Below are 24,124 nucleotides of genomic sequence, written 5' to 3'. Positions count from 1 at the left end.
CATCTGCAGACCCCATGTGTGCCCCAGGCTCACAGAGACAGCTCCTCCAAAGAGGCAGGATGGCCTCTCAGAGCCCCGTGACCTCCCAGCCTCTGTCTACACTGCAGAATCCAGGCCTGTCCCTTCTCAGCCTTAACACAGGTCCCGTGGGTGTGGGGAGGGTCATGTTGTGTGCTGTGTGATGTTTGGCTCCACATGAGGCTTCCCGTTAGATTTCTCACTGACTAAACTGCTGTATTACACCAGAGATGGTGAGGACAACAGTGACTACAGATCCAGTCCAGGAAATAGAGGTGGACCTGCCTTGGCTGGGCTCTAGGGAGGAGAGTTTCCCTCATAGAGAGGAGATTTAAGGGGAATGGTTTTCCTTTGATGGACCAGAGGCATCCCTTGTGTCCAGATGGGGTTCGTCCTTCTCCTTCTCTGGCTGTTCTGTGATGTGTCACATTGGGACTGGTCTCTCTGTGTACAGAATCACAACAGGCACACAATGTTTTTAAAAAAATAACATCTGTAAAGCACAGTTTGTCAAAGTACTTTAGCAATGCTCAATGGTGGAAGAGTTGCTTTGAGGTATGTAGTTTCCACCAGAAAATATTGAGATATGTAATATCATGTTTTGGCTATGGACACATCAAAATGAAACGTGGTCTTAGAGAAAAAAAGTCTTTTGAAACAAGGAGTGACTGGTGCCTCTATTCAGAAACTCGGAAACTCTGGGTCAGAAGGTATCTTAGATATTCCCCAGACCAACCCACTTACTGTGGTTTCATCCACTCCCTTGTCTGCTCTTGGAACCCCCAGATCAGATGACTGATGTCCCTGATGAAAATTATGATGATGCTGAAGAAGTACCAGTGCCTGGAACTCCTTCTCCCTCTCAGGGGAATGAGGAGGAAGTGCCCCCAGAGAAGGAGGACGGGGTGAGGTCCTCTCAGACAGGTGAGTGGGGTCAGTTGATCTCCTGCAATCTTTCTATCTGATAAGAGTGAATTTGTGCTCCTCAATGCCCAGCCTCACTAGCGATTCAAAATATAGGTAATCTCATACATTTGGTAGCATTATCTTGACCATATGCCATATTTAATGCTGTCAGACTCCTTGCAAGGAGTGAGGAATCACTCTGCTTTTGGCATTTATGTCTCCATAATGTGACATAAACTTATCACTTTGTATGTGATATACTTGCATAAAGGTTTATAGATTATGGAATTTCCTGGTGGTCCACGGGTTCGGATTCTGCACTGTCACTGCTAGGGCCTAGGTTCAACCCTGGTCAAGGAACTAAGATCCGACAAGCATTATGTCATGGCCAAAAGAGAAACTTATCGATTAATTGAGCATATTTAAAAGAAAGCTAAGCGCTGAAGAATTGATGCTTTTGAACTGTAGTGTTGGAGAAGACTCTTTAGAGAGCCTTGGATGGCAAGGAGATCAACCCAGTCATATTAAAGGAAATCAATCTTGAATATTCATTGGTAGGACTGAGCTGAAGTAGAAGCTCCAATACCTTGGCCACCTGATGTGAAGAACTGACTCCTTAGAAAAGACCCTGATGCTGGGAAAGATTGAAGGCAGGAGGAGAAGGAGATGACAGAGGATGAGGTGGTTGGATGGTATCACCAACTTGATGGATATGAGTTTGAGCAAGCTCTGGGTGTTGGTGATAGACAGGGAAGCCTGGTGTGCCGCAGTCCATGGGATCACAGAGAGTCAGGCATGACTGAGTGACTGAACTGAACTAAACCAAATTCAAAGGTGGAACAAGTGTTTTAATAATATCTTTGCACGGTCACATACATGAAGGCAAACCATTCAGTATCACAGTAATCCAGGTCTATGCCGAATCAGTAATGTTGAAGAAGCTGAAGTTGCTGTTCTATGAAGACCTACATGACCTTTTAGATCTATCACCTAAAAAAGAGGTCCTTTTGATTATAAGGGACTGGAATGCAAAAGTAGGAAATCAAGAGATACCTGGAGTAACAGCCAAATTTGGCCCTGGAGTACAAAATGAGGCAAGGCAAAGGCTAATAGAGTTTTGCCAAGAGAACGCACTGGTCATAAAAAACACCCTCTTCCAACAACACAAGAGAGCACTCTACACGTGGACATCATCAGATGGTCAGTACTGAAATCAGGTTAATTATATTCTTTGCAGCCAAAGATGGAGATGCTCTATACTGTCAGCAAAACAAGACTGGGAGCTGACTATGGCTCAGATCATGAACTCCTTATGTCAAATTCAGACTTAAATTGAAGAAGGTAGAGAAACCCACTAGACCATTCAGGTATGACCTAAATCAATTCCTTATGATTATACAGTGGAAGTGAGAAATAGATTCAGGGGATTACATCTGATAGGCAGAGTGCCTGATGAATTATGGTCGGAGGTTCGTGACATTGTACAGGAGGCAGGGATCAAGACCATCCCCAAGAAAAAGAAATGCAAAAAGACAAAATGGTTGTCTGAGGAGGCCTTACAAATAGCTGAGAAAAGACGAGAAGTGAAACCAAAGGAGAAAAGGAAAGATATCTCCATTTGAATACAGAGTTCCAAAGAATAGCAAGGGGATATAAGAAAGCCTTCCTCACTGATCAATGCAAAGAAGCAGAGGAAAACAATGGAATGGGAAAGACTAGAGATCTGGTCAAGAAAATTACAGATACCAAGGGAATATTTCATGCAAAGATGGGTACAATAAAGGACAGAAATGATATGGACCTAACAGAAGCAGAAGATATTAAGAAGAGGTGGCAAGAACACACAGAACAACTATACAAAAAAAGTCTTCATGACCCAGATAATCAGATGGTGTGATCACTCACCTAGAGCCAGATATCTTGGAATGTGAAGTCAAGGGGGCATTAGGAAGCATCACTCTGAACAAAGGTAGTGGAGGTGATGGAATACCAGTTGAGTTCTTTCAAATCCTAAAAGACGATGCTGTGAAAGTGCTGCACTCAATATGCCAGCAAATTTGGAAAACTTAGCAGTTTTAATAATATCTTTCCAAGCCATAGGACTGGAAAAGGTCAGTTTTCATTCCAATCCCAAAGAAAGGTGATGCCAAAGAATGTTCAAACTACTGCACAGTTGCACTCTTCTCACACTCTAGCAAAGTAATGCTCAAAATTCTCTAAGCCAGGCTTCAACAAGGCATGAACCATAAAATTCTCAATGTTCAAGCTGGACTTAGAAAAGGCAAAGGAACCAGAGATCAAATTGCCAAAATTCGCTGGATCATGGAAAAAACAAGAGAGTTCCAGAGAAGCATCTATTTCTGCTTTATTAACTATGCCAAAGCCTTTGACTGAGTGTATCACAATAAACTAATATTTCAGTAGCTGCAAGAAGACCCTCATTCTCTAGAAAAGAGTATTTCTCCATCTGAGGGCCTGTGTAGTTTCTGGGGAGGAGATATCTCTGGGTACACCTGTGATACTATTTGTGGACATTTGGGGACAGGAGTCAAGTCAACTAAGAGCAGACTTGGGTTGTGAGTGAGGAATTCAGATTTTTCCTGTCTCCAGTCTCCCTCTAATTGTGAATTTGCATCTATCACCTGTGAAAGGAGAACATTTAAATTCCTTTTTATGATTCTTACCGTTGCTGGGCATCTCCTTGGTATTGTGTTGCCTGGAAGCAGGTCTCCCAGAACTCCTGAGCAGAGGTCTCCTGTGATGCAGGATTTCCCCAACACTGAGGCCCAGGAGACCACATGCACTGGATCTGAGAGGACAGCTGGGATCCATCCTCACTGGAACTCATGTGAAATAACCTGAGCCTCCCTCCCCAACCTGGGCCCCAGGGATGCTTTGTTATAACCACGTGCTTGTCTCCCTTACACCAGAGGGTTCTGTCTCATCTTCATCTCAGTTCTAATCAAACTTCTCTTTTCTACTTCAGGCTCTTTCCTGAACTTCTCCAGAGAGGCAGCTAATCCTGGGGAAGGAGAAGAGAGCTTCTGGCTGCTCCAGGGGAAGAAAGGGGATGCTGGGTATGATGATGTTGAACTCAGTGCCCTGGGAACATCCCCAGTGACTTTCTCGTGATGCTGTATTAAATATGAGGTGAAGCCTCAGATATTCTAACTGCCTGTATTTCAGTAGAGTAGTGCTGACCTGTAATTGTGCCATATGAAAATTGCTCAAAATGAAATATTCTTAATAAATTAACTTTTTGCTGTGCTGTTAATTTAGCAAGCTCCATGTCAAACGCTTTTAGAGGATAGTCCTCAAATGCCATCTTTCTCAAAGGAAATGAAAGATGAGTGAGCTGACCTGCTTTCTCACTTGTCCTAGAGGCTAATGAGGGCATGCACACAAGTGCTCCAGGTCACTCTTAAGGATGAAACTTGGTCTATATTCACATACTTCTTCCTAACAAGATGAACTCATGGAAAAAGAAAACAAAACAAAATAGTTCTAAACACCTCTGAGATGTCACATCACCAGTTTGTAACTTGTTCTTGGACACCAGACTGGGTATGAGTTTCAAAGTGGAAGGTTGGCTGGTGGGAGAGAATGGATAGAGCTTTCCTTATCCTGCCTCAATATTCAGAGGCCAATTAAAACTCTAACTTTACATAACTACCTCTTCCTTTTTCATCTCTCATTTATTCCTTTAGTGGATACAGACACCTCTTTGCTCATCTCCCATGTCTATTTGATTATCCAATCCTTATAAATCCATTCTTTCTTTTCCATCTCTTCCTACCATTTCTTTAGGATGCTGCTATTTCTTGTCTCTCCAAGGATCTCTCCTTCTAAGTGAATTATATCAGTTCATATATATCTTCAAGTTGATGGAAGGCAAATTGGTGCTCACCCGCACCCTGTATTCAGATGGGACAAGAAGGCAAGAAAGTGGAGACCTAGGCAGAGGGGATCCAGAAGAATAGATGTAGATAGAAAGATAAGAACATTTGGCTCTTTATGTTTCAGAGATATGGATGGAAGCATCTGACATGACTGATCTCTTAGAGGAAGAATTTCAGACCAGGGGCTTCTTTGAAAACATCTATTTTTCAGATGTTTCAAGATTGCTTAAACAGTGTCAGACTTTATTTTTTTGGGCTCCAAAATCACTGAAGATGGTGACTGCAGCCATGAAATTAAAAGACGCTTACTCCTTGGAAGGAAAGTTATGACCAACCTAGACAGCATATTCAAAAGCAGAGACATTACTTTGCCAACAAAGGTCCATCTAGTCAAGGCTATGGTTTTGAACTGTGGTGTTGGAGAAGACTCTTGAGAGTCCCTTGGACTGCAAGGAGATCCAACCAGTCCCTCTTAAAGGAGATCAGTCCTGGGTGTTCATTGGAAGGACTGATGCTAAAGCTGAAACTCCAATATTTTGGCCACCTCATGGGAAGAGTTGACTCATTGGAAAAGACCCTTTTGCTGGGAATGATTGGGGGCAGGAGGAGAAGGGGACGACAGAGGATGAGATGGCTGGATGAAATCACCGACTTGATGGACATGAGTTTGGGTGAACTCTGGGAGTTGGTGATGGACAGGGAGGCCTGGCGTGCTGTGATTCATGGGGTCACAAAGAGTGGCACACGACTGAGCGACTGAACTGAACTGAAAATGTAATTGTGATCCTGCTGTGACTCCTCAGTGTAGACAGAGCTGGCATGAAGAAGTGACAAAGTAAAGATTACGTTTACACAGCACTACCCCTGCAACCCTCCCTGCCCCCCCACCCCCACCCCCAGCCAATTCCATTGTGGACATGTGGAGAAGCTGCTGAACTAATAAAAAACCTGAGAGTGCTGGCCTGGTTGTGAGCTGGACCCACCCAGTTACTTGGTTGATGACTCGGGATGGTTTCTAGGACTCCAACCTACACTCATGCTTGCAGTCTTCATAGTTCGCGGCTGTGCTTGGGGATGGGAAGATGCCCAGGGCTTCTTCCAGGGCAGCTCACATGGCTATTCACTTGGGAAGTGATGAAATAGAAGACATATGATGAAATAAGGCAGACACACAAAGAAGCTCAGTGAACTCCAAAAAACACAGATAAACAATTAAATTCAGGAAGACAATATAAGAAGAAAATAAGATTTAAAAAAATTTCTCATCATTATTATTATTTTTAATTTTCGGTTTCATGAGTCTTTGTTGCTGCACATGGGCTTTCTCCAAATGCAGCAAGCAGGCACTACTCTTTTTTGTGGGCAGCAGGTTTCTCTATGCATGGGCTTCTCTTATTGTGAACAGGTTCTAGGCACCCAGGCTTCCGGGGTTGCAGCATCACCTCCTATTTGTGATTTGTGGGTCCTAGAGCTCAGGCCCAGTAATTATTGAGCTAGGGCTCAGTAATTGTTGAGCTAGGGTGTTACTTCACAGAATAAATTCAGATTTTTTTTTTTTTTAACAGAGATAGAAATCATAAAAAAGGAAGTAAACAGGGAGTTTTGCTGATGGTTTAGTGGTTAGGATTTGATGCATTTGCTGCTGTTGTCTGGATTCAATCCCAGTAGGGGAACTGAGGTCCCTCAAGCTCTGCAGTGAGGCAAAGAGAATAACACAAGGAAGAAAACAGAAAAATGAACCAAACAGAGATTCAGTTGCTTAAGATTCAGTTCAGTTCAGTGGTTCAGTTGTGTCCGACTCTTTGCGACCCCAGGGACCGCAGCACGCCAGGCTTCCCTGTCCATCACCAACTCCTACAGCTTGTCCAAACTCATGTCCATTGAGTCAGTGATGCCATCATCAAACAGTTTCATCTCCTGTCGTTCCCCTTTCCTCCTGCCCCGAATCTTTCACAACCTTAGGATCTTTACTAATGAGTTCTTCACATCAGTTCTTCACATCAGGTTGTCAAAATATTGGAGTTTCAGCTTCAGCATCAGTCATTCCAATGAATACTCAGGACTGATTTCCTTTAGGATGGACTGGTTGGATCAGTTGCTTAAGACTACAATGAGAGGAGGAGCTAAGATGGCGGAAGAGTAGGACGGGGAGAACATTTTCTCCCCCACAAATTCATCAAAAGAACATTTAAACGCCGAGTTAGTTCCAGAAAACAACTTCTGAATGCCGGCAGAGGACATCAGGCACCCAGAAAAGCAACCCAAGTCTTCGAAAGGAGGTAGGAAAAAATATAAAAGACAAAAAAAGAGACAAAAGAGGTAGGGACAGAGTTCCATCCTGGGAAGGGAGTCTTAAAAAGAGAGAAGTTTCCAAACACCAGGAAACCTTCTCACTGCCGAATCTGTGCCGAGCCTTGGAAGCACAGAGTGCAACATAACAGGGAGGAAAAATAAATAAACAATTAAAACCCGCACGTTGTGAGCCCTACAGTAACTCCCCCAGCGAAGAAGCAGCGCAGATGCCTGCATCTGCCATTAGCAAGCGGGGGCTGGGCAGGGAGGCGCGGCGCGGGCTGCATCGCAAGGATCTGGCCTGAATACCCCGAGCGCTATCTGAGCGAAATAATTTGGGCTAACAAACCAGACTGCAGGATATCTACCACGCAAAAAGCCAGCCCTAACCTAAGACACCACCAGGCCGCCGGCGGCAGACCATCCCCCTCCGGTGATAGGCAGCCAGAGCCGGAAGGGGACAATCGCAGCCCCAGAGAGACTTTATCTATAAAACTGTAAGCAGGCTTCTTTGCTAACTAAAACTTCTTGGGGGTCTGGACGGTTAACATCTGCCTGAGAAGGTGCGCCAGTGCACACCTAGATAACCGAGCGGCGGGGAGGCGATAAGTCGCAACAATCGCGCGCGCCAAACACCTCATCACCTGAGCTGCTCGGATCTGGGAAGGGCACAAAACGCAGGCCCAACTGAGAGTCTGCACCTCTGAGGACTACCCGAGTGCCTGAACCTGAGTGGCTTGGACCTGGCAAGTACAGGCAGCCCAGGGCCGGCCACGGATGGTTCCTGGTGGAGCAACCTAGAGCCTGAGCAGCGTGGGCAGGGAGGCTACACGCACCGTGAACGGGGGGCAGACCCAGTGTGGCTAAGGCACTGCGAGCACATGCCAGTGTTATTTGTTTGCAGCATCCCTCCCTACCTCCCCTCAGCGCGACTGAACAAGTGAGCCTAAAATTAAAAAAAAAAAAGTGTCCTCCACCGTCCCCTTTGTGTCAGGGCGGAAACCAGACACTGAAGAGAACAGCAAACAGAAGAAGCTATAAGAGAGGGAACCGACTTGGAAGCTACAGGCAATAGATTAAAACCCTGTGGTTAGTGCCAACTACATAGGAAGGGGCCTATAGATCTTGAGAAATATGTCAGACCAAGGAACTAGCCAAAAGTGAACTGAACCTGCAATACTCACAACAAAACCGGAGAAAGTCCTAGATATATTTTTACTATTTTTACGATCATTCTTTCTTTCTTTTTATTTTATTTTTTTAATTAAAAAATTTTTAAGTCCTTTATTATTCCTTTAATTTTCACTTTTATAACCGATTACTTTGCAAAAAAAAAGTCCCTTTTTTTTTTAAAGCAAACTTCATATATATATTTTTTATAATTTTTTTGACCTTGTTTTTTTTTTTTTTTTCCTTCTTTTCTTTAACATTGTACTTTTGAAATTCCAAACTCTACTCTGGATTTTCAATTTTAGCTTTTTGGTATTTGTTATAAATTTTGTACCTATAGTTTTTTTTTATAATTTCTGTGACCCTTTTTTCTTTTTCTTTTTCTCTGTTTATTTCTCTTCTTCTTTTAAATAACATTGTTTATCTGAAATTCCAAACTCTACTCTAGATTTTTAATTTATGCTTTTTGGTATTTGTTATCAATTTTGTACCTGTATTTTCTTTATAATTTATGTGACTTTGTTCTTGTATTTTTTTTTCTCTCTCTCTTTCTTTTTCTTCTTCTTTTTTTAACATTGTATTTTTGAAATTCCAAAGTCTACTCTAGATTTTTAACTTTGCTTTTTAGGTATTAGCTGTCAATTTTGTACCTATATTTTCTTTATAATTTTCGCGACCTTGTTTGTTTTTGTTTGTTCGTTTTTTCTCTCTTTCTTTTCCTTCTTCTTTTCTTTAACATTGTATTTTTGAAATTACAAACTCTACTCTAGATTTTTAATTTTTGCTTTTATGTATTTGTTACCAATTTGGTACCTTTAAGAACCCAATCTTCAGTACCCATTTTTCACTAGGGAGCGAGATTACTGGCTTAACTGCTCTCTCTCCCTTTGGACTCTCCTTTTTGTCCACCAGGTCGCCTGTGTCTCCTCCCTAACCCCTCTCTACTCTACCCAACTCTGTGAATTTCTGTGTGTTCCAGACGGTGGAGAACACGAAGGAAACTGATTACTGGCTGGATCTGTCTCCCTCCTTTTCATTCCCCCCTTATATCCGCCTGGCCACCTCTGTCACCTTCCTCCTTCTTCTCTTCTCTGTATAACTCCATGAACAACTCTGAGTGGTCCAGTTGTGGAGTGCACATAAGGAAGAGATTACTGGATAGCCCACTCTCTCCTCTATTGATTCCACCTCATCTCACTCAGGTCACCTCTAACTCCCCCCTCCCTCTTCTCTTCTCCATGTAACCCTGCAAACCTCTCTGGGTGACACTCATGGTAGAGAAACTTTTCATCTTTAACGTAGATGTTTTATCAATGGTGCTGTATAGAAGGAGAAGCTCTGAAACTACTGTAAAAATAAGACCGATAACTGGAAGCAGGAGGCTTAAGTCCAAATCCTGACTCCAGGGAGCTCCTGACTCCAAGGAACATTAATTGACAGGAGCTCATCAAATGCCTCCATACCTGCACTGAGACCAAGCATCACACAAGGGCCAACAAGTTTCAGGGCAAGACATACCAAACAAGTTCTCCAGCAACAAGGAATACAACCCTGAGCTCCAAGATACAGGCAGCCCAAAGTCACCCCAAAACCATAGACATCCCATAACTCATTACTGGACACTTCATTGCACTCCAGAGAGAAGAAATACAGCTCCGCCCACCAGAACACCGACACAAGCTTCCCTAAACAAGAAACCTTGACAAGCCACCTGTACAAACCCACACAGAGCGAGGAAACACCACAATAAAGAGAACTCCACAAACTGCCAGAATACAGAAAGGACACCCCAAACTCAGCAATTTAAACAAGATACAGAGACAGAGGAATACCCAGCAGATAAAGGAACAGGATAAATGCCCACCAAACCAAACAAAAGAGGAAGAGATAGGGAATCTACCTGATAAAGAATTCCAAATAATGATAGTGAAATTGATCCAAAATCTTGAAATCAAAATGGAATCACAGATAAATAGCTTGGAGACAAAGATTGAGAAGATGCAAGAAAGGTTTAACAAGGGCCTAGAAGAAATAAAAGAGAGTCAATATATAATGAATAATGCAATAAATGAAATCAAAAACACTCTGGAGGCAACAAATAGTAGAATAACAGAGGCAGAAGATAGGTTAAGTGAGATAAAAGATAGAATGGTAGAAATAAATGAATCAGAGAGGATAAAAGAAAAACGAATTAAAAGAAATGAGGACAATCTCAGAGACCTCCAGGACAATATTAAACACTACAACATTCGAATTATAGGGGTCCCAGAAGAAGAAGACAAAAAGAAAGACCATGAGAAAATACTTGAAGAGATAATAGTTGAAGACTTCCCTAAAATGGGGAAGGAAATAATCACCCAAGTCCAAGAAACCCAGAGAGTCCCGAACAGGATAAACCCAAGGCGAAACACCCCAAGACACATATTAATCAAATTAACAAAGATCAAACACAAAGAACAAGTATTAAAAGCGGCAAGGGAAAAACAACAAATAACACACAAGGGAATTCCCATAAGGAGAACAGCTGATCTTTCAATAGAAACTCAAGCCAGGAGGGAATGGCAAGACATACTTAAAGTGATGAAAGAAAATAACCTACAGCCTAGATTATTGTACCCAGCAAGGATCTCATTCAAATATGAAGGAGAAATCAAAAGCTTTTCAGACAAGCAAAAGCTGAGAGAATTCAGCACCACCAAATCAGCTCTCCAACAAATACTAAAGAATATTCTCTAGACAGGAAACACAAAAATGGTGTATAAAATCGAACCCAAAACAATAAAATAAATGGCAATGGGATCAGACTTATCAGTAATTACCTTAAACATAAATGGGTTGAATGCCCCAACCAAAAGACAAAGACTGGGTGAATGGATACAAAAACAAGACCCCTACATATGTTGTCTACAAGAGACCCACCTCAAAACAGGGGACACATACAGACTGAAAGTGAAGGGCTGGAAAAAGATTTTCCATGCACATAGGGACCAAAAGAAAGCAGGAGTAGCAATACTTATATCAGATAAAATAGACTTAAAAACAAAGGCTGTGAAAAGAGACAAAGATGGTCACTACATAATGATCAAAGGATCAATCCAAGAAGAAGATATAACAATTAAAATATATATGCACCCAACACGGGAGCGCCACTATATGTAAGACAAATGCTAACAAGTATGAAAGGAGAAATTAACAATAACACAGTAATAGTGGGAGACTTTAATACCCCATTCACACCTATGGATAGATCAACTAAACAGAAAATTAACAAGGAAACACAAACTTTAAACGATACAATAGACCAGTTAGACCTAATTGATATCTATAGGACATTTCATCCCAAAACAATGAATTTCACCTTTTTCTCAAGCACACATGGAACCTTCTCCAGGGTAGATCACATCCTGGGCCATAAATCTAGCCTTGGTAAATTCAAAAAAATTGAAATCATTCCAAGCATCTTTTCTGACCACAATGCAGTAAGATTAGATCTCAATTACAGGAGAAAAACTATTAAAAATTCCAACATATGGAGGCTGAACAACACGCTGCTGAATAACCAACAAATCACAGAAGAAATCAAAAAAGAAATCAAAATTTGCGTAGAAATGAATGAAAATGAAAACACGACAACCCAAAACCTATGGGACACTTTAAAAGCAGTCCTAAGGGGAAAGTTCATAGCAATACAGGCACACCTCAAGAAACAAGATAAAACTCAAATAAATAACCTAACCCTACACCTAAAGCAACTAGAAAAGGAAGAAATGGAGAACCACAGGGTCAGTATAAGGAAAGAAATCTTAAAAATTAGGGCAGAAATAAATGCAAAAGAAACAAAAGAGACCATTGCAAAACTCAACAAAGCCAAAAGCTGGTTCTTTGAAAGGATAAATAAAATTGACAAACCATTAGCCAGACTCATCAAGAAACAAAGGGAGAAAAATCAAATCAATAAAATTAGAAATGAAAATGGAGAGATCACAATAGAAAACACAGAAATACAAAGGATCATAAGAGACTACTATCAACAATTATATGCCAATAAAATGGACAACGTGGAAGAAATGGACAAATTCTTAGAAAAGTACAACTTTCCAAAACTCGACCAGGAAGAAATAGAAAATCTTAACAGACCCATCACAAGCACGGAAATTGAAACTGTGATCAAAAATCTTCCAGCAAACAAAAGCCCAGGTCCAAGCAGCTTCACAGCTGAATTCTACCAAAAATTTAGAGAAGAGTGAACACCTATCCTGCTCAAACTCTTCCAGAAAATTGCAGAGGAAGGTAACCTTCCAAACTCATTCTATGATGCCACTATCACCCTTATACCAAAACCTGACAAAGATCCCACAAAAAAAGAAAACTACAGACCAATATCACTGATGAACATAGATGCAAAAATCGTTAACAAAATTCTAGCAATCAGAATCCAACAACACATTAAAAAGATAATACACCATGACCAAGTGGGCTTTATCCCAGGGATGCAAGGATTCTTCAATATCTGCAAATCAATCAATGTAATACACCACATTAACAAATTGACAAATAAAAACCATATGATTATCTCAATAGAGGCAGAGAAAGCCTTTGACAAAATTCAACATCCATTTATGATAAAAACTCTCCAGAAAGCAGGAATAGAAGGAACATACCTCAACATAGTAAAAGCTATATATGAGAAACACACAGCAAACATTATCCTCAATGGTGAAAAACTGAAAGCATTTCCTCTAAAGTCAGGAACAAGACAAGGGTGCCCACTTTCACCATTACTATTCAACATAGTTTTGGAAGTTTTGGCCACAGCAATCAGAGCAGAAAAAGAAATAAAAGGAATCCAAATTGGAAAAGAAGAAGTAAAACTCTCACTATTTGCAGATGACATGATCCTCTACATAGAAAACCCTAAAGACTCCACCAGAAAACTACTAGAACTAATCAATGATTATAGTAAAGTTGCAGGATATAAAATCAACACACAGAAATCCCTGGCATCCCTATACACTAATAATGAGAAAACAGAAAGAGAAATTAAGGAAACAATTCCATTCACCATTGCAATGGAAAGAATAAAATACTTAGGAATATACCTACCTAAAGAAACTAAAAACCTATATATAGAAAACTATAAAACACTGGTGAAAGAAATCAAAGAGGACACTAATAGAAGGAGAAATATACCATGTTCATGGATTGGAGGAATCAATATAGTGAAAATGAATATACTACCCAAAACAATTTATAGATTCAATGCAATCCCTATCAAGCTTCCAACAGTATTCTTCACAGAGCTAGAACAAATAATTTCACAATTTGTATGGAAATACAAAAAAGCTCGAATAGCCAAAGCTATCTTGAGAAAGAAGAATGGAACTGGAGGAATCAACCTACCTGACTTCAGGCTCTATTACAAAGCCACAGTTATCAAGACAGTATGGTACTGGCACAAAGACAGAAATATTGATCAATGGAACAAAATAGAAAGCCCAGAGATAAATCCACGCACCTATTGTCACCTTATCTTTGACAAAGGAGGCAAGAATATACAATGGATTAAAGACAATCTCTTTAACAAGTGGTGCTGGGAAAACTGGTCAACTACTTATAAAAGAATGAAACTAGAACACTTTCTAACACCATACACAAAAATAAACTCAAAATGGATTAAAGATCTCAATGTAAGACCAGAAACTATAAAACTCCTAGAGGAGAACATAGGCAAAACAGTCTCTGACATACATCACAGCAGGATCCTCTATGACCCACCTCCCAGAATATTGGAAATAAAAGCAAAAATAAACAAATGGGACCTAATTAAACTTAAAAGCTTCTGCACAACAAAGGAAACTGTTAGCAAGGTGAAAAGACAGCCTTCAGAATGGGAGAAAATAATAGCAAATGAAGCAACTGACAAACAACTAATCTCAAAAATATACAAGCAACTCCTACAGCTCAACTCCAGAAAAATAAACTCTGACACTGTTTCCACTGTTTACCCATCTGTTTCCCATGAAGTGGTGGGACCGGATGCCGTGGTCTTCATTTTCTGAATATTAAGCTTTAAGCCAACTTTTTCACTCTCCACTTTCACTTTCATCAAGAGGCTTTTGAGTTCCTCTTCACTTTTTGCCATAAGGGTGATGTCATCTGCATATCTGAGGTTATTGATATTTCTCCTGGCAATCTTGATTCCAGTTTGTGTTTCTTCCAGTCCAGGGTTTCTCATGATGTACTCTGTATATAAGTTAAATAAACAGGGTGACAATATACAGCCTTGACTGACTCCTGTTCCTATTTGGAACCAGTCTGTTGTTCCATGTCCATTTCTAACTGTTGCTTCCTGACCTGCATACAAATTTCTCAGGAGGCAGATCGGCAGATCAAGTGGTCTGGTATTCCCATCTCTTTCAGAATTTTCCACAGTTTATTGTGATCCACACAGTCAAAGGCTTTGGCATAGTCAATAAAGCAGAAATTGATGTTTTTCTGGAACTCTCTTGCTTTTTCTATGATCCAGCGGATGTTGGCAATTTGATCTCTGGTTCCTCTGCCTTTTCTAAAACCAGCTTGAACATCAGGAAGTTCACGGTTCACGTATTGCTGAAGCCTGGCTTGGAGAATTTTGAGCATTACTTTACTAGCGTGTGAGATGAGTGCAATTGTGCGGTAGTTTGAGCATTCTTTGGCATTGCCTTTCTTTGGGATTGGAATGAAAACTGACCTTTTCCATTCCTGTGGTAGAGAGAGGTAAATTGTGACATCCAAAACAAAATGCGTAGAAGGGGATAAAAAGGTAGAGCTTTTGCATGTCATTGGAATTAATTTGTTATCAGTGTAGTATTTACTGTTGTCCCTCTAAGATGTTTTATGTGAGCCATGTGGCAACAGAAATGTAAAAATCTACAGTAGATTCACAAAAAGTAACAAGAAGGGACTCAAAGAGCAACAGTATCCAAAATTATCAGTTCACAATTCTAACTGTTGTGCACAACAGTTGAGTTGTCCTGGTCTCCACATCATCTTTCAAGATCAGCTGAAGAGGACTCTCCTTCGAAAAGTGAAACACTAATTAAGCTGTCTGTTATTTTAAGCCAAAGAAGTCTTTTGGCACCTTATCTCCTTCCTTATGTCATATTGATGGTGCAGCTGTACTTTTTTAATCGCAAATTTTCTTCCTGTGATATTGCTATGTGGTTTTAATGAAAAAACTGTCAATGATAAACCATATGAATATCCTGTCTCCTCAGTTGTGTTTGATTAAGACTTATTAAGAAGCCGCATGTAGGTACTTTGTGGTTTGCCTTGTGTATCCTTAGAGATAGAGATTTGCAGTGTTCGTTGTGACATATTTGTTGGTGATAGCTGCTTGTTTTTGAAAATCAAATTCTGCCTTGCTAATTGCCATAAACATTTGCCTTTAAAACAAAAATATTAGCTAAATGATGTTCTCAGAAACATTTCTTTATATTTAAGACAACTTATCTTCAATATTTAGTACAGTGCCATTCAGCCATTCAATAAATATTAGCTGAGCATCTGTGAAGTTATAGAGAGGGAAAATATAGAGCTTATACACAGGCATAGGCCTCACTCCAATCCTGGGCCCTGGCAAGGCCTCAGACAATGCCTGAAGACTGTAGGAGCCTTGGTTAGCATGTCCAGATTGGGAAGCATTCGATGACAAGAAAAAGAGATCTGTTCACAGAGTCTTTCATGTTAAAGGAGGAACATATTTTGCTGTATTTCCAGTGTTCTGAGGCTGGTCTGCGGGCAGAACTCATCTGCACCAAAGCTCCACATGGAATAGAGCCTCAGTTCATAGACTTTGAGTCTGAGCAATCACTCAGGCTTTGAACTCTGAGTGCCACCCCAGAGGCACTAACCTTAGGTTGCAGTGGTTTAAGAATCACCACCCACAAGAACTCAATAGCTCTGCAGTTGGTAATTACATCAGCTCTGAGCAGAGGTGGGTTAATCGTGAAGTTGATGAAACGTGTTCTTCAGAGCCTTTCCTTGCACCAGCCCCTTCCAAATCCTGAGGGGAGCCCTAGGGCTGTTGTTGAAGCAGAGAGGACTCTATGATCCTTGCCCCCTCACCGTGTCTTCTGCCTGCCTTTTGCCTGTGGAAAACGTTAGTCAAAGAATACGTTTAATTGGAGAAGTGAGAAACGTGGAAACAAAGGAAAACAGTCAGAGGAGACTAAGTATTAATAATGTAGTCATTAAGCACAGTCAAGGACCTTTAGTTCTTTCTCAACGGTTATAGATGATATTCTGAGCCATGTCCTGTGAGCTGTCTTATAGACACAAAACACCAGGCGGAGCAGTGAACTACATGATGACCACACTGTATCCAGGACTTGAGCATCCACAATTCTGAGAACTGACCACAAAGACATGGGAACAAGTACACCCAAGCACTAAAGATCAACTGTACCTAAAACAACCAGTGGATGTTTTGGATGGCATCACCGACTCAATGGACATGAGTTTGAGCAAATTCCAGGAGTTAGTGATGGACAGGGAAGCCTGGTGTGCTGCAGCCCATGGGGTCGCAAAGAGTCGGACTCGACTGAGCGACTGAACTGAACTGAAAACCACCAAGATGATGCTAATCAGACCACTGATGACCAATTTGAAGATGATTGTTAGAGATGAGTGTGCTGTTTCTGCATATAACCTCCCCCCACCCCGGCTCTGTCTATAGAAGCTCTCACCCTCTTCTTGTCATGGGGTGGGCGGAGTCGGCTCTTGTACAGATGTCCACCACCCTCCCTGCCAGTTGCTGGCATCTGGAATAAAACAAACTTTCCTTTCCACCAACCTGGCCTGTATGCTGGCTTTTTAGTGGTTAGCAGCTGGACCCCTCACACATACCTTTCGGTTACATGGTCACAAGGAGATAGGTTTTGAATGTGCCATTTTCTTCAGGTGAGGGAAAAAAAAATTCAGCAAAATTATTTCTTACCCAAAGGTGAAGAATTTAATTAACTACATGAAGAACTAAATCCAGGAATCAGATTTGTTCCGGAAATCAAGAAGAAACAGAAGAGGTTTGGAAAGTACATGCTGCTTTTTCATTAGTACAGGATTGGTGGAATGTAAAAATAAGATGAAAGATGATGAACTGACTAACTCAGAGCAAAGGAGAGCTGTTTAAGGATGAAGGTCAAGATGCTCAGAGACAAAGATTGGGAAATGGAAGCACAACGGTCAGCACAGACTGATGTAAAGGGAGGAGGAGCTGCACCAGGTGTGGATGCTCTTAAGCAGAAGTTTAGGTCTAGTTGTTGGTCAATCAGTGATGGTGACTAGGAATCAACCAAGCCCCAAAGAGGAATCAAGTTGAGACCTGAGGGAGCAGCTTGGGATGAAGACACAGAAGGAAGAGGAGATCCAGAAAAGTACCTGCTTTATGTGACAGATTTTGTCTTCCTTTCAAGTCTTCAGAATAGGCTCTGTTCTGATGCTGGAACAACTGACTCCCAAATCTCAGAAGGAACACACACATGCATACACACATTCATTACCAACCTGCCAACGTGCTGTGGTCAGTGAGGCTCCACTAGCTTACACGTGTACCATGTGGAACATGCAGCTTCTGGGGCAGGAAAGAGAGAAACCAGAGAGTCGCATGGGGTTTTCATGCCTCTACTCAGAAGTGACACAGGTGACAACACCCACGTTTCATTGGCCAGAATGAGTCACTGGGAGATAGAAAAACAGCTATTTGATGAATATTACTATTGATGCCACATCCTTGGTAGCAATGCTGTCAGTTGTTTTCTTGCCTTGGTGAAGTTTCTGAGGTACAATTTTGTGCAGAAATTAAATGTCATTAGACCGTCCACAGAATGGGATTTGAAGAAGGCCTTCTGTATCTGGTTCCTTTGTCTGATGTGTCTCTGGCTCCTTACTCCACTTCTGTCTGTGCTGAGTGGGAGTAGTCAGATTCGTGTCTCCCATGTCCCCACCACCCTCCCCACTCAGTATCACTAACTGCAGGGTGATTTTCAGCATTTGTTTATTCATTCATTTCTTTCTTTATCCACTATTTGTTAAGCTCTGTCTATGTGTCTTTACTTGACTTTGAAGAGATATTGAAGAGTAAGACACAATACTTCCTCTCAAGAAGCCCCCACTTTAGAGACAGTGAGCAAGGTTTTACAGATTAAATAAACACAGCAGTAATTTTGAGCTGGAGGAAATAAAAAGAGTTCACAGAGGTGACAACTCTGTGCTTTTAAAAACAAGAGAAGATTTATGAATTTTCTTTCTGTAATGGGCTTAAAAGTGTGTCCTCTAGAACTGAAATATACATAAATGTAGTATTCTCTATATTTATCACCGATTTCATCTTGTGCACTAGCAAGGGATGTTTGTGTGGACTGAAATTTCCATGAAGTTCACACAGACTCTCCCATTTAAAATTTATCCCTCAACTTAGCTTGGGTTCATGGTAATAACTGTCTTGTCATTTCTAGTTCAAGCTCCCTGCTGAGACTGGTTTTCCTCTCTTTCAGGAGGCATCTTCTTGTCTCTCCTCCCACAGGTGGTGCCTGGGGTGGGAGGGCTTCTTTCCGACAGCAGCAAGGAATACCCTTTGTCTGCATGCTCTCCACTTAGAATCTGCTTGTCTTTGATTTCTTAGCTTTGATCTGCTCTTGTCTCTGGGTATCTGGTGTTGCACTATGGAGGAGTGAATGAGGCCAATTCAGTGCCACACTCTGTTCGATGTTTCTGGTTATAGACTGTAACGGGCTGAACAGAGATGATGGGCTGGACTTCAGCCTGCTCATGACCTTGCTCTTTCCTTCATGCTCTTGTGATGAAGTGGTCTTTGGTAAAGGAGTCTTTACTAACCTTGGTCCCATCCATGCAAGGAACACAGATGATGAAGGGGTCTCCAATGCTTTGGTTTAACAACTCAGTTAAATTTTTCCTTTAGAGTTGTATACCTCTTTTTTTAATTTAAAAATATTTTGTATTTTAGTCTGTCTGATTGGTCCTGAGGAAATTTTCCTCAAGCAAGAAGGTTTAATTATTAACTTTGCTAGCAAAGAGATTACTGAACCTCTGACCACCATTTTCTCATGGTGATTTGGGGATAATAATGCTACATGTTGTATTGCTTCACAATCCATAAGGACAAATAGTTAGCCTAAGTAAAAGAACAAGATTCTTTCTGCTCTTTACTTCTGTACTTCTAATTCAACATAGAAGATGTTTAAATTTTTTTATAACAAAATTTCTTCCTGTTACAGTTGTGTGTGGTTTGAATTGAAAATATGCCAAATGATAAATACATAAACATCCTGACCACTTGGCCATATCTGATTAAGACCAGAACAGGAGGCTTCATGGTCTTCACCTGTCAGTGTTCTGTGGTTTGTCTTCTTTATCTTCAGATATACAAAGAAATTTGCAGCATTTATACGTGTTTAGAACTGGCTGTCTCAGCACTGCTCTTGTGCTGGGGCTAGGTTGTTTCTAGTTATTGAAATTTACTGCATTCATTGCATAAATGTGTTGAAGTGAACCATATATAGCTCATACCATTTAACAGTATTGAAATATCATTAAAACAAATGATGCAGCTTGCATTGTGCTGTTACATCCTCACAACAAATTAAATTATTTCTCAAAAGATTTCTTTTTGATTGAAATGATTTGTGTAAAATACCAGGCTGACATTCATTCATTCAGGTATACAAGAGACATCATTACGATTTTTAGTTAGCCAAGCACTGGGGATATGGAGGTGAATTAGACACAAAATGTTTAAAACAAAATGTTTTACAAAAAGTATATTCAAGTTTATAAGGTAAAATGATTAAGTAAACAACTTAATTCACAAAAGCTCACCAATGGTAAGGTCGAGGTTCTTGAGCAGTTACATGGGGCACAGAGAGAAGGAGTGATGTGTGGAAGACTCACAACTCTGATTGGCACCAGCGACCATCACAGCATGTGGTTCCTAGGAGAGTTCTGACAGCCTCAGTCAAGGCTCCAGGTCACAGAATTGAATTCCTGCTCTAGAGTCCTGGGATTCCTGGGATGAGATGGTGGGAGATGCCCTAACACTGCTTCTCTACTACTACTACATGTGTAAGTATGTGTGTTAGCCACTCAGCTGTGACCAACTCATTGTGACTCTATGGACTGTAGCCCCTCCAGGCTCCTCTGTCCATGGGATTTCCCAGGAAAGAATACCAAAGTGGGTTGTCATTTCCTTCTCCAGAGAATCTTCCTGACCCAGGGATCGAACTCAGATCTCCTGCATTGCAGGCAGATTCTTTATCATCTGAGCCATCAGGAAAGCAAGTTAACAGTAGTACATACATACTACTACTATGCACTACTGCTGTTGCCTGGAGAGTTCCATGGACAGAGGAACCTGGCATGGGTTCGCAAGGCGTTGGCCACGACTGAGCACATCAGCATCAGCACATGTACTACTGTTAACTAGTGTTGTAATATCACATGCTAATGCCAACTCACCTAATCCTCACCAAAATCAGTCGTCTTAGTGGGATCATCACCCTCCTTTTACTAATCAGAGAGTGTAAGAACCCTGTTCAAGGCCTGCACTTGGCATGTGGCTAAACTGTGAGTCAAGACCAGGCAGTCTGGCTCCCGAGCCTGTTTTCCTGACCCTGTACTGCACTCTCTCATGTTCATTGTGGACACAGCTGGGTTAGTGTCCTCCCTAAAACTTTCCTCCTTCAAATCTTTGATGAGATTGGATACTGAGATTTCTTTATGTGTCAGAAAGATGTAGCTTCATCCGAGGGTGAGTTGGTCCATGTTGACCCTGCACCCCCAGCTCTGGGGTAGAGGGTGCTGTGGGGACAGGCTGCCAGCCCTGAGTTTGCCGCTCCTTATAGCCCATCCCTTTCTATAAAGGGTCTGGAGCTGCCAACAGCATCTTACCTGTGAGATCTCCATCCCAAGTTGAGACCATGTGTACCTGGTTCACTAAATGCATCTCTGTGTCATCCTGTGGGAGGGATGACTGGATCTCAGGAAGCACGTCCTGTGTTCTCAGTGTCTAGCTGGTGGTTTCTGGTGATGGTGTGGACTCCACAACTGGGTAAGGAATGATGACTCTGGGCCCAGAGGGAGTAGAGCATCAATTCTAAGTGACTGAGCAGATCCTGGTCTTACTTCAGCAACTGAGTGTAAATTTTGGTTTTGATATTTATAGTAAGTTTTTATCATTAACATGTTAAAGGTCCAGATATAGAAGGAGATGGGGTCAGGTACAGTCATGGGGCTTGAGTGTGAGAGGACCAGATGACAAGGAAGTGATACTTAAATAAATAATGGGTAAATATTTGCATATTTAGAGGAAGAAAAGCATGTGTTCAACTGTCTTTTCTCCCATCTCAAGTAGGAAGAACAGGCATGGCGGGACAGAGAAGCTGTGTCTGCTGACTGGGATGAGGGGTCCCTCTTGTGGGGGATGTGGCAGGGCTGTGGACTAACCTGCAGCTTCCCTCAGTGTTGGCCCTACTGAGACCTTAAGGTGGGCCATGAGTGGCTCTTGAAGCTGTCTCTGAGCTCCGGTGGGGACCCTGGGGTCTGTGTGTCACAGATGCTTGCTTCCACGTCTGTGCTGAAAAGATGGAGTCAGGGTGAGGGGGCGTCAGGGTGGGGTTGTGTGGACCATAGGGCTTCATCATGGGAATCTTGAGCCTGAGGCAGCATGAGGAAAGGGGGCAGCACATTAGTGACCTTGAATTTCGATGGGGGAGCTCTATCTTGCATTACTTACGGCCCTTCTCAGTCTCTCTATTCATCCCTGGGGTACCTTCTGGGGGAGCATCTGGGACTTCTCTGATGAGTGGAAACAGAACAAAGCAGCAATGGCTACACTGGACATCATCCCTTCTGCTTGGATCTGTCCCCTCAACCCGCCTGGGATTCCATTCTTGCCGCCACCTTTCCTCTTAAATGCAGAACAGAGGAGGTGGGTTCATTGGTGGTTTCAGGCAGCATGAACCCCTTTCTCTTCTCTGCTTCAGTCACCCCTTCTTTGCCCCCTGCCTGCAGCTATCATGTAGGAGACTTTCTATTTCCCCATCTCTCTGGAGCTGTTCCCCTTAAATTATATTCTGTGTCTTCTTTAGTTATGGTTTTATAATACAAAAGTATTCTGAATCTTATCAAACCATACTCTCGCATATAAAGGGGGTACATGTGAAGTTTAGAAAACTTTAGTCTTTCTAAAGTATAATTTTCTTCTTGTTTTTGTTGTTTAGTCACTTAGTCGTGCCCAACTCATTTCGACACGATGGACTGTAGCTGGCCAGGCCATTCTGTCCGTGGAATTGTCCTGGCAAGAATACTGGAGTGGGTTGCCATTTCCTTCTCCAGGGGATCTTCCCGACCCAGGGATTGAATCCATGTCTCTTGCTTTGTAGGCGGATTCTTTACTGCTGAGCCATCAGTGAAGCCCCATGTTTTCTTCTAGAGATTCCTGCTCCTATTTTGGTGGGCTAGAGTTGAATGATGACTCCTACTTTCTTTTTGTTTCCTTTAATAGCAATCTCTTCCTCTCTGTCAGCATTATTTAGTGACTAGCTGAAAGAGATACTTCACATAAAATGAAATGCATTAAAGGGAAAGGGATTTAACATGTCTGAATGTCCCTATAGGGAACCCGCCTGCCAATGCAGGAGAAGCAGATTTGATCCTTGAGTCAGAAAGATCCCTTTAGAAGGAAATGGTAACCCCCTCCAGTATTCAAGCCTGGGAAATCCATTGGACAGAGGAGGCTGGCAAGCTACAGTGCAGGGGTTTCAAAGAGTCAGACAGGACTGAGCATGCAGGCACATGCTCCAGGACCAAGTGTCCAGATCATTCTGAGAAGGGGAAAAACCCTGCAATCTCATCTGCCCAACTTGATGGGTCTCACTTCATGGCTTCACAGTCACCTGTGAATTCCAGTACTCCTGGTCCTCATTTTCTGCTGACCTGATAAATACTCTTGTGTTTCAAGACTTCTTGTAGTTCTCTGCTTCCACCCTGAGCTCAGTGCTGGGGAAGATCAATGCTCGATTCTACAAAAGTTATTCTCCACCAGTCAACAGATCCCACACCCAGGCCCTGTGAGATCTCAAGTCTGCAGATATTGACCAGGGTGATCAGGGGAGAGAAAGGCACTCATGATTTTTGATGAACTGTTTCTACCCCAGTCCCAGTGGTGGGACCCAGCTCTCAGGACTACGGAAGCAGGAAGTCAAAGTACCGTGTTGCTCATATAAGGAGATGTTGAAGATTCAGAAGCTCATTGGTGTCTGAGCTTCAGAAAGGGGCAGATGCAGCCTCTGATAGTGCCTGAAATGGTAAAAGGTGTCGCTATTGGCTCTCAGGAGGGAGGGTATAATGGGAGGTCTATATAGACCCCGGTTGGCACCCTGACGCCTCCTCACAGGCTGATCCTGCAGCTGGGACTGTGACCCTGAGGACGTGGGGTCAGGATGGCTCTGGGCAGACACCTCTCCCTGCAGGGACTCTGTGTCCTCCTCCTTGGCACCATGGTGGGTGGTCAAGGTAAGAGCTGCCCCTCTGTCCTGGTTCACAGCAGGGGAGAGGACACCTTGATGAAGGGAAAGGTGTCTGGACTTGTGGAACCTGGCCTCAGTGTTTCTGACCAAAAAAGAACCATGGTGATGTGAATACTGGTTCCTCTCCTATGGTGGGGTGGGGGGAGGTGTCCATTGGTCATAACGGCGGATTTTACAGAGCCGTGAGGTTTTGTCTGGATCGAGCTGGGTCAGCCTAAGTGTCCTCCATGGTCTCTCTTGTTTTCAGGGAGCTTCTAG

At 42.2% G+C, this 24,124-nt stretch overlaps 2 protein-coding genes and 1 long non-coding RNA gene across 4 annotated transcripts in view; 2 read left to right on the top strand and 1 right to left on the bottom strand.

Moving 5' to 3' along the window:
* LOC147372847 (antigen WC1.1) overlaps nucleotides 1-4,198 on the top strand; it is a 64,812-nt gene extending 60,614 nt beyond the window's left edge. Inside the window, exons 19-20 of the mRNA XM_086402116.1 lie at nucleotides 805-942; nucleotides 3,911-4,198. Of these exons, the coding sequence (XP_086258242.1) occupies nucleotides 805-942; nucleotides 3,911-4,056 (284 nt within the window). The 3' untranslated portion in view covers nucleotides 4,057-4,198. The remainder of the gene's footprint in view (nucleotides 1-804; nucleotides 943-3,910) is intronic.
* LOC147372846 (uncharacterized) lies at nucleotides 209-17,911 on the bottom strand. The gene is made up of 2 exons (XR_015164327.1): nucleotides 17,829-17,911; nucleotides 209-462 (listed from the first exon to the last, which is right to left on the bottom strand). It is a non-coding gene; the product is annotated as an uncharacterized LOC147372846 (long non-coding RNA).
* A 5,804-nt stretch (nucleotides 17,912-23,715) lies between these two features.
* Nucleotides 23,716-24,124, top strand: part of LOC147372845 (antigen WC1.1-like) — a 51,736-nt gene continuing 51,327 nt past the window's right edge. For both annotated transcript variants that reach the window (XM_086402099.1, XM_086402098.1), the window contains exon 1: nucleotides 23,716-23,852. In XM_086402099.1, the coding sequence (XP_086258225.1) occupies nucleotides 23,780-23,852 (73 nt within the window). In that variant the 5' untranslated portion in view covers nucleotides 23,716-23,779. The remainder of the gene's footprint in view (nucleotides 23,853-24,124) is intronic.

The sequence above is a fragment of the Bos grunniens genome, chromosome 5, assembly GCF_055505025.1.
Source record: "Bos grunniens cultivar Pamir isolate PY7600 chromosome 5, Bosgru_T2T1.0, whole genome shotgun sequence".
Lineage (NCBI taxonomy): Eukaryota > Metazoa > Chordata > Mammalia > Artiodactyla > Bovidae > Bos > Bos grunniens.
The sequence above is the reverse complement of the archived record's forward strand: the minus strand, read 5'-3'. Positions and strand labels throughout refer to the sequence as shown.